The sequence below is a fragment of the Microcebus murinus genome, chromosome 18 (genome assembly GCF_040939455.1).
Source record: "Microcebus murinus isolate Inina chromosome 18, M.murinus_Inina_mat1.0, whole genome shotgun sequence".
Taxonomy (NCBI): domain Eukaryota; kingdom Metazoa; phylum Chordata; class Mammalia; order Primates; family Cheirogaleidae; genus Microcebus; species Microcebus murinus.
In genome coordinates, this window is record NC_134121.1 from 38,652,924 (window position 1) to 38,661,051 (window position 8,128).

Sequence of the window (8,128 nt, forward strand, 5' to 3'; positions counted from 1 at the left end):
ATGTTCTAAGCAGGATGGAACTGAGACATTATCCTAATATCACCCACCACGCTTTCAAGATTCCAGGACTCCAGACTTCCAGCCCAGCGCTCATTCACTTCCAGCGGCAGCCACAGGCCGGGGTGGGGGTGAGGAGGGAAGGGTGGGGGGCTCTTGAGAAAGGTAGACTCCCCCAGCTCTGAATCACCTGCTCCTTCTTGGTCTTGGCTGATGAATGAATGAACCCCCAGAAGGGTCTTGCCCAACGCTGTCCCTTCTCTGGGGAGCTGGGGGCTCCGAAGCAGGCCCCGCCCGCCTCCCCGCTCCCGTCCCGGGAGGGAGCCGGCCCGCCCAGTGCCCTTCCTGCCCCCAACGCCGCGGGCTCTCATGGCACCCTCTTGGCAGCAGAACAGAGGGCACCCAGAGCGGGTGGCAACTCGCCCCGCCAAGGGCTCGGAGCGGCGGGCCATGGGCGCTGGGGGGACGCGGAGATAGACAGACAGATAGCGCTCCCCTCGCCCGCCCCCGCCCCCACCTTTCCCACGCGGCAGCCTCCGGGAGCGGCCGGGCCGGGCGGGCATCCACTCCTGCCCCTCGGCCCGCGGGCTGTGCCCTCGGTTTCCGCCAACTGCAGCTCTCGAAGCCCTTGGAGCCCCAAGCAGCCTGCCGGTGGGGGGTCTGACTTGGAAAGGGGGCACAGAGCCCCTTGCGCATGTCTCTGCCGGGCAGTGGCTACCGAGACCCTTCCTGGGGCTTGGCGAGGCGCCGGGCTCGCAGAGCCCAGGAGGACCACTAGGTGGCGCGCTGGCACCGCGTGTCCTCGACGCGTTCGCCCGGCTAGGCCGGGCTAGGGGACAGGAGCTTGGAAGGGGCGGGCTAGGAACTGAGTTTGGAGGAGGCTTCCCTCCCCCAAAGAAAGACGGAGAGCAGATTCGCAGGTGGAACGGAGATACGGAATTGGGACTAGGAATTGGGAACGGCTAGGATGACCTGCGGGCCTGGCCTTGGGGGTTAGACAGAACTAGGAGCTGGGGGGCAGAGGAGTCCCCAGGGAGGGGAAGCGGTTATTCAGGACCTTTATGGGGAAGGAGTTGAATGGAGCATCACACCTCCCAGCCCATGGGGACTGGGCAGGTATTGGGAAGTCTACAGACACCTGCACACAACTACACATTCACACAGAGGTGGCCCTCCACTGGCCTGCACACACTGCCACTTTCTCCCAGGTACTCCTGCACGCACATATATCTGTGCGCACTGCGGAACACATGAAATCCTTACTTTACACACTCAAGTACACCCACCCCATGCACCTGATCCCTAAACATGTCCACACTCCCCAGTGCTGTCCCATGATAGACAGAATCTGCCCCCAGACCAGTGGGGGCACACGGCCATAGAGCCAGCCTGTGTCCCACCCAACCTCATGGGGACCTCAGGTCCCTCACTCCCTCCAGCAAGCCTGAGCCGTCTCTGAAACTGCACAGTTAATAGTTTTGGAGATAGCTCTGGTATCTCCAGACAGGCTGTGCACCCACCCTCCCCATCAGTCCCTAAATCCACACATGCCTGCCCCCCTGCTCCAGTAGGGTCACCTCAGGGCCAAATTACATCTTTCATAGACCCAAGGCACTTTTGCCTGGTGGGCCCCTTCTTCCATAAAAAAGAAGTTTTAATTACTTTTATGACTACATTGCTATAAAGACAAATATCATATATTCAAACATTTTCTTCCACCTAAAAATTTGTTTTTCTTTTCTTCTGACTTTAAGAGAAATTAAAACATTTTCATGGGCCCTGAGTCCTCACCACTTTGGGCACGTTAGTCTGCCTGTCATTTGCATACCACACATACACACACACACACACTCACACTCACACCCCAACTCAGACCACCTCCTTCCACAAACACCCAATGGGCAAATTCCCCTCCCTCCCCAGCCCACCTAAGCCCACCTCCCACCCCCAGCCAGGGAAACAGACAGGCTGACAGAGCCTGGGGGCTCTGCTGGAGCGACGGGAGAGCCGCGAGGGGCGTGTGTGTGTGTGTGTGTGTGTGTGTGTGTGTGTGTGTGTGTGTGTGTGTGTGTGTGTGAGGTTTGGGTAACAACAAAGAATGAGGGAGAGAAGGAGGGAGGGGAGAGAGCACGGGGAGAGGGAGAGCGAGCGAGAGCGCGAGAGCATGTTTTGCCTGGAAGGCAAGACTCGCGGCCAATCAGCGCGCAGGAGCCTCCCTCTTCCACTCCACTATTGAGTCTATAACCGGCTGGCCGGGCGGAGCAGGCAGCATTTGACTGTGGCTTGGGACGCGACGAGAGGCGTGCAGCGACCGCCGGCCCGCCGGCGATGGTGTAAGCCCCCTCCGCCTCCGCCTCCCCGAGACGCGGCCGGGCCCTCCCCTCGCCCTCTGGACACACACCCCTGCCTGGTCTCCTCCGCCTCCCCTGCGCTCGGGTCCGCGTCGGCGCTGCTCAGCGGAGGCCAGCCCCAGGGAGGTGCACGGCCGCCAGGATGAGTGGCTCCTTCGATCGCAAGCTCAGCAGCATCCTCACCGATATCTCCAGCTCGCTTAGCTGCCATGCGGGCTCCAAGGACTCGCCCACGCTGCCCGAGTCTTCTGTCACTGACCTGGGCTACTACAGCGCTCCCCAGCACGACTACTACTCGGGCCAGCCCTACGGCCAGACGGTGAACCCCTACACCTACCACCACCAGTTCAACCTCAACGGGCTTGCGGGCACCGGCGCTTACTCGCCCAAGTCGGAATATACCTACGGAGCCTCCTACCGGCAATACGGAGCCTACCGGGAGCAGCCGCTGCCCGCCCAGGACCCAGGTCAGGACCGTGGGGGTCGCCCGGAGGGTGGGAGACACTGGAAGGTTCCCGAGGGAGAGAAAGGTGGGGAATAGAAACTGAAATCTAGGGGGGTGGGGTTGAAGGTAAGAAAAGTACTGCCTGGAGTTAAACCGGGTGGGCGAGATGACCCCCAGAGGGGCCAGGCGACCTTCCAGCTCCGAGGCTGCGAGCGTCTGGGACACGGCGCACGGCGCGCCGCGGTCCGGGTGAGGATCCCGGCGAGCTGGGAGAGGAAGGAAGGAGAGGGCTGTGGGTTGTCAGGGAACCTCCTGATCGAGGTGATTTCGCGGGCGCTTCAAATCGAGTCGCAGAGGACTGGAAGTTCTAGGGACCCTCCTTTGGATGTGAGACGGGAGACCGCGAGTAGTGAGGGGGACGTGGAAAAAGAGCCACCAAAGTTACAGAAGAATGGGGGGAAGCAGCGATCGAGAAACAGAGAAGCCGAGAAAGAGAAAGGTGGAGACAGCAAGAGAGAAAAAGACTGAGCGAGAGAAAGGACGGAAGAGAGGAAAGGAAGGAAAGAAGGAAGGAAGGAGGTGAAAGAAAGAAAAATAAAGAAAGAGAATCTGTACTATCCTTGCAACTTTCTGAGAATCTAAAACTACTCTAAAATAAAAAGGTCAAAGAGGGGTGCGGGAAGAGAGAGAGAACAACGCCGACAAGGTGGGGCTGAGATGGGGGCGGCCGGCCGACGGGGGCGAGGGGCCGCGAGGCGGGGCGCGAGCCGGGAAGGCGTCGTGAGCAAAGCCGCGCCGGTCCTCGCCCCGCGGTGCTGGCGCTGGGGACCGCGCTCCGGGGCCGGGCGCGGAGCTGGGAGCGCCGCGTCGCGGGCGGCCGCCGGCTCCAGTTCCGTCGCCGTGGCTCCCTCCTGGGCCTCGGGCGGCGGGGCGCGCAGCCTGGAAATCCAGGGGCGAGTCGGTGGGCCGGAGGGAGGGCGTCCCCCGGGGCCCTGGCCGGCGCCGAGTCGCAGCCCATGCTGAGCGGCCCCCGCCTCCGCCCGGTTCGTTCCCGCAGTGTCGGTGAAGGAGGAGCCGGAAGCTGAAGTGCGCATGGTGAACGGGAAGCCCAAGAAGGTCCGAAAGCCGCGCACGATCTACTCCAGCTACCAGCTGGCCGCCCTGCAGCGCCGCTTCCAGAAGGCCCAGTACCTGGCGCTGCCCGAGCGCGCCGAGCTGGCTGCGCAGCTGGGCCTCACGCAGACACAGGTTGGTGGGGGTCGCTCGAGGGCCACGGGGGCCGGGTGGGGGCGCGCGGGAACCCGGGTTCCCCAGTCGCTGCGGAGCCTCGCTGGCCTTTTAAGAGCCCTCCCTGTAAACTCCTGGAACTCTTGTCTGTGGGAATCGGGGCCTGCAAGTCTCAACTTCTGCAGAAAGTTGTACGTTAGCACGTGTACATAGTTGTGAACCTGTGCAACTGTGTATGTCTGTCACCAGGAGAGGTGCCCTCCTCCGCCGCCCCAGAATCCCCAGCTCCCAAGTCCCCCTGCAGTGCAGGTCACTTAGTAAAGTCCCCTCGTGCCTCCCCTCCAGGCTAGGTATGCAAGCATGGGGTGTCTGTGTGTGCCTATACGTGGGGTATGTGTTTGCACACGTGCTGCGGGTCTGCATGCAGGAGAGGATGCTTCCGGAAGGAATGCCTCCCTTCAGGGGTCGTTGTGTATGAAGATGGGAGCACATGTGTGTGACTGTGCACCCTGGTGACTGCACACACAAAAATGTGTGCTTTCATCAAAATAGCACATTCCTGCTCAGCACCCAAACACTCCACCCCTGCCTCTGCCAGGAGTCAGGAGGGGAAGTTCCCTACCTGAGGGACTCAAAAATGGGAGCCCCACCCCCACCCTTGGTCTGTCCCTAAAGCCCCCAGCAGCCTGTCACTGCTAAGGGGAGGAGTGTCAGATGCCTGGCTCCCTGCAGGCGTTGACAGGCGACCTCCATCATGGCTGTGGCTGCCTGCGTGGGGCCTGGTCCGCTGGGAATCTGGGTCACCTGGCGAGGAGGAGCTGATTCATTGTTTGTACCAGTCACGGGGTGGGGAGCGAGTGGCAGCGGGGAGGGGGTGATACCCCAAGGGAAATTTGGGGAATCATGGCTCATCTGCTCGTGAATCCTCAGGTCACCCCCATTCCCAAGCTGGAGCCCAGGAGGACTTCTCCACGCCCGAGCATGTGAACCTGGGTGCTCGTGTCTGTGGGTGTTTACCTGGGTGGGTCTGTGTGTGTGTGTGTGTGTCTTTGCAGTCTGCGCCTGGAGTCTGTGTGAGGCTGTGACGGTGCGTGGTCGAGTAGGGAGATGTGGGTGTGGGTGTGTTGTCTCTGGGTTTTTTGTTTGTTTCTTTTCTTTTCTTTTTTTTTTTTTTTTTGAGACAGAGTCTCACTTTGTTGCCCAGGATAGAGTGAGTGCCATGGCGTCAGCCTAGCTCACAGCAACCTCAATCTCCTGGGCTCAAGCGATCCTGCTGCCTCAGCCTCCCGAGTAGCTGGGACTACAGGCATGCGCCACCATGCCCGGCTAATTTTTTCTATATATTTTTAGTTGGCCAATTAATTTCTTTCTATTTATAGTAGAGACAGGGTCTCGCTCTTGCTCAGGTTAGTTTTGAACTTCTGAGCTCAAACAATCCGCCGCCTTGGCCTCCCAGAGAGCTAGGATTACTGGCATGAGCCACCACGCCCAGCCTGTGTTGGTCTCTGTGTACCTGCGCGCCTCCGCTTCTGGGTGTCTAATGTGAACCAAGTGCCACAGACTGCCCCTCTCCACTGGGACTGCCTTCTGCTGAGTGCTTACTGCATGCCAGGCTACTTTAAGTTTCCTCTGTGACCTAGCTTATTTGAGCTTCGGAATGACCCTGTGGGGGAGGTAATAGTGCAGTTCTCATCCTCATCCTCATTTTGCAGATGAGAAGAAGGCAAGAACCAGAGAGGTTAAGTAATTTGCCCAAGGTCACACCTAGTAAGTGGCAGAGCAGAATTTGCACCCAGGTGGTCGAATGTTCCTAACCACGGTTCTCTCCCGAATGGAAGGAAGATGGGCATGTGGCAGTCAGGACGTCCGGGTTTTGCCTGGTTCTTGTGTGAAACTGGGTGCTGGCCCTGCCTTCTCTGGGCCAGGTTCCTCTCGGGGGTTTTCTTCAGCATTCCGAGAGGCTAACCAGCTGCCCTTCTCTTCTCCGGCCCAGGTGAAAATCTGGTTCCAGAACCGCCGCTCTAAGTTCAAGAAGCTCTACAAGAACGGGGAGGTGCCCCTGGAGCACAGTCCCAACAACAGCGACTCCATGGCCTGCAACTCACCACCGTCACCCGCCCTCTGGGACACCTCCTCCCACTCCACTCCGGCCCCTGCCCGCAGCCAGCTGCCCCCGCCGCTCCCCTACAGCGCCTCCCCCAGCTACCTGGACGACCCCACCAACTCCTGGTACCACGCACAGAACCTGAGTGGACCCCACTTACAGCAGCAGCCGCCTCAGCCGGCCACCCTGCACCACGCCTCCCCCGGGCCCCCGCCCAACCCTGGGGCTGTGTACTGAGCACCCACCTGGCCTGTAGCCCCCAACGAAGGACCCCGGGACCAGGCAAGAGGCGCCTCCGTCCTAGCTGACACTCAGGAATAATCGAGGAGCACAGGGGAAAGGCGCCCCCTTTCCCTCCTTCCTGCCCCTTCTTCCAGGGACCCAAGAGCTTCCAGATGAAATCTGCATGGACCAAGGATGTCCCCTGAACCTCCCTCTCCCTGCCTAGACACGGGGGTGTTCCTCCAGATGTTGGGGCATGCTACCCCAGTGGGGACATCTGTCCCTCTTCTGCTCCAGGAGCCTGGATTGGCTTTCAATGGCTCATCACCTTCTAGCTTCTAAAACCCAGTACCTGTTCCCAGACTGAAGACCTTGGGGACTGGGGGACTGTGGAGGGTTTGCAAGTCCGGCCTGGGCCAGGGCACCAGGTACTACGGATCCTACAACCTGTCAGACCTGGTTCCTCCTGTGCCACCTGTGGCCTCCCCCCCCCTCGCTTGAGTGGCCCCTCTGCCAAAAAGACATTGGATGTCGTGACTGGGACTCAGGGTGGTGACCTGAACTAGCCCCCACCCTGCACTTCTATCCCTCATTTAAGGTTTGAGGGTTAAACCAAAGAAGCCCCCAAATTGAGGGAATCTTTTAATATTTGTGGTTTAAGAGGAAAGAACTAAATGGGCCATCTCTCTCCTCTCTCCCCCTCTGTCGGGAGAGAAGGAAGGGTGAATCTCAGATGCTTTTCCTAAGGACCTATTTCTTCTTCCATGTACAGGACTTTGCACAACTTTGGTTTTAAAAGCTGTTGAAAAATAGGAAAACAAAGGGCATTGTTAACAGATAGGACCAAATCTCCCCTTGCGCGGGCACCTCCATCCTGCCCCTGCCCCCCACCTCACCTCCTCCTCTCTCCCAGTAAGTCGGCAGTTTTGGCACCAAACCCCACATCTCCAAGGAGACATACCAGGCAAGACAAACCCCTAAATACCCTGTTTCCAGTGGCCTTGGAAACAGATCACTCCCGAGCTAGAGAACGTCCAGTGAAGTGCGCAGGATAGAAGGGGAGGGGTCATTCGTGCCTTTTGGGGTAAGGGGTGGCTGCCTGGAGGGCTGATGGCACTGCCCCCATGTCACCGACCCAGACATCCCCCCAAAGCTAACCTTCCTCCACCTGTGATATGGTAAAGCATCAAGAAAAGGAGAGGTAGAAGACCATAGTGATATATAAAAATGTATTTTTTTAAGAGCCACAGAGAGATGCAGCCTCCTCCCTGCTGTGGTTTCCTATTTATGTGACCCGCTCCTCCTGGACGCATGTCCCTGTGTGCTGTGAGCTGAGAGAAAGAGCCGTGTGGGCTCTGGCTGATTTGGGTTCATGGGAGGTGTAGGAGCCAGGAGAGACATGGTGGGTCTCGAAGAGTCCCACCCAGGGGGACAGGAACGAAGCCATCTCCCACCCCCTCCCAGCCTTCTCACTTCTGCTTTCTTACTGGACCCATCTTTATATATAATGTTAATAAAAAAGAAGAAAATAACCACTGAGCTCTTTGAACTGGAGGCTGGTGGCAGCTCTTTTGGGGAGGGCCTGGGAGTTAGGGAAGGTGTTTGATGAGGAGGGACTCTGAGCCTCGAGGGGCTCCTAGGGGACGCAGAGCCCCAGGGACCCACTGCAGAGATGTGGGCTAGGCCTAGCCCTGCTGGCAGGTGCTCCTGACCCCATGGCTGCCCCCAGTCTGGGCAGGTCTGGGTGGGAGGCTCCCAGCCATGGCCTCCTCCGTGACTCCA

General features: G+C 59.2%; 1 protein-coding gene across 1 annotated transcript; it reads left to right on the forward strand.

The window, feature by feature from the left end:
• The first annotated feature begins 2,273 nt into the window (after window positions 1-2,273).
• Window positions 2,274-7,878, forward strand: DLX3 (distal-less homeobox 3). Its single transcript, XM_012789731.2, has 3 exons — window positions 2,274-2,815; window positions 3,851-4,041; window positions 6,014-7,878. Exons 1-3 carry the CDS (start codon window positions 2,491-2,493, stop codon window positions 6,359-6,361), a joined length of 864 nt encoding a protein of 287 aa, XP_012645185.1. The 5' UTR covers window positions 2,274-2,490; the 3' UTR covers window positions 6,362-7,878.
• Window positions 7,879-8,128: the final 250 nt, after the last annotated feature.

Coding starts and splice junctions, on each gene's coding strand:
- DLX3 (XM_012789731.2), top strand. CDS start 2,491: ATGAGTGGCTCCTTCGATCGCAAGCTCAGCAGCATCCTCACCGATATC. Junction 2,816..3,850: donor GCTGCCCGCCCAGGACCCAG/GTCAGGACCGTG, acceptor TCGTTCCCGCAG/TGTCGGTGAAGGAGGAGCCG. Junction 4,042..6,013: donor TGGGCCTCACGCAGACACAG/GTTGGTGGGGGT, acceptor TCTCCGGCCCAG/GTGAAAATCTGGTTCCAGAA.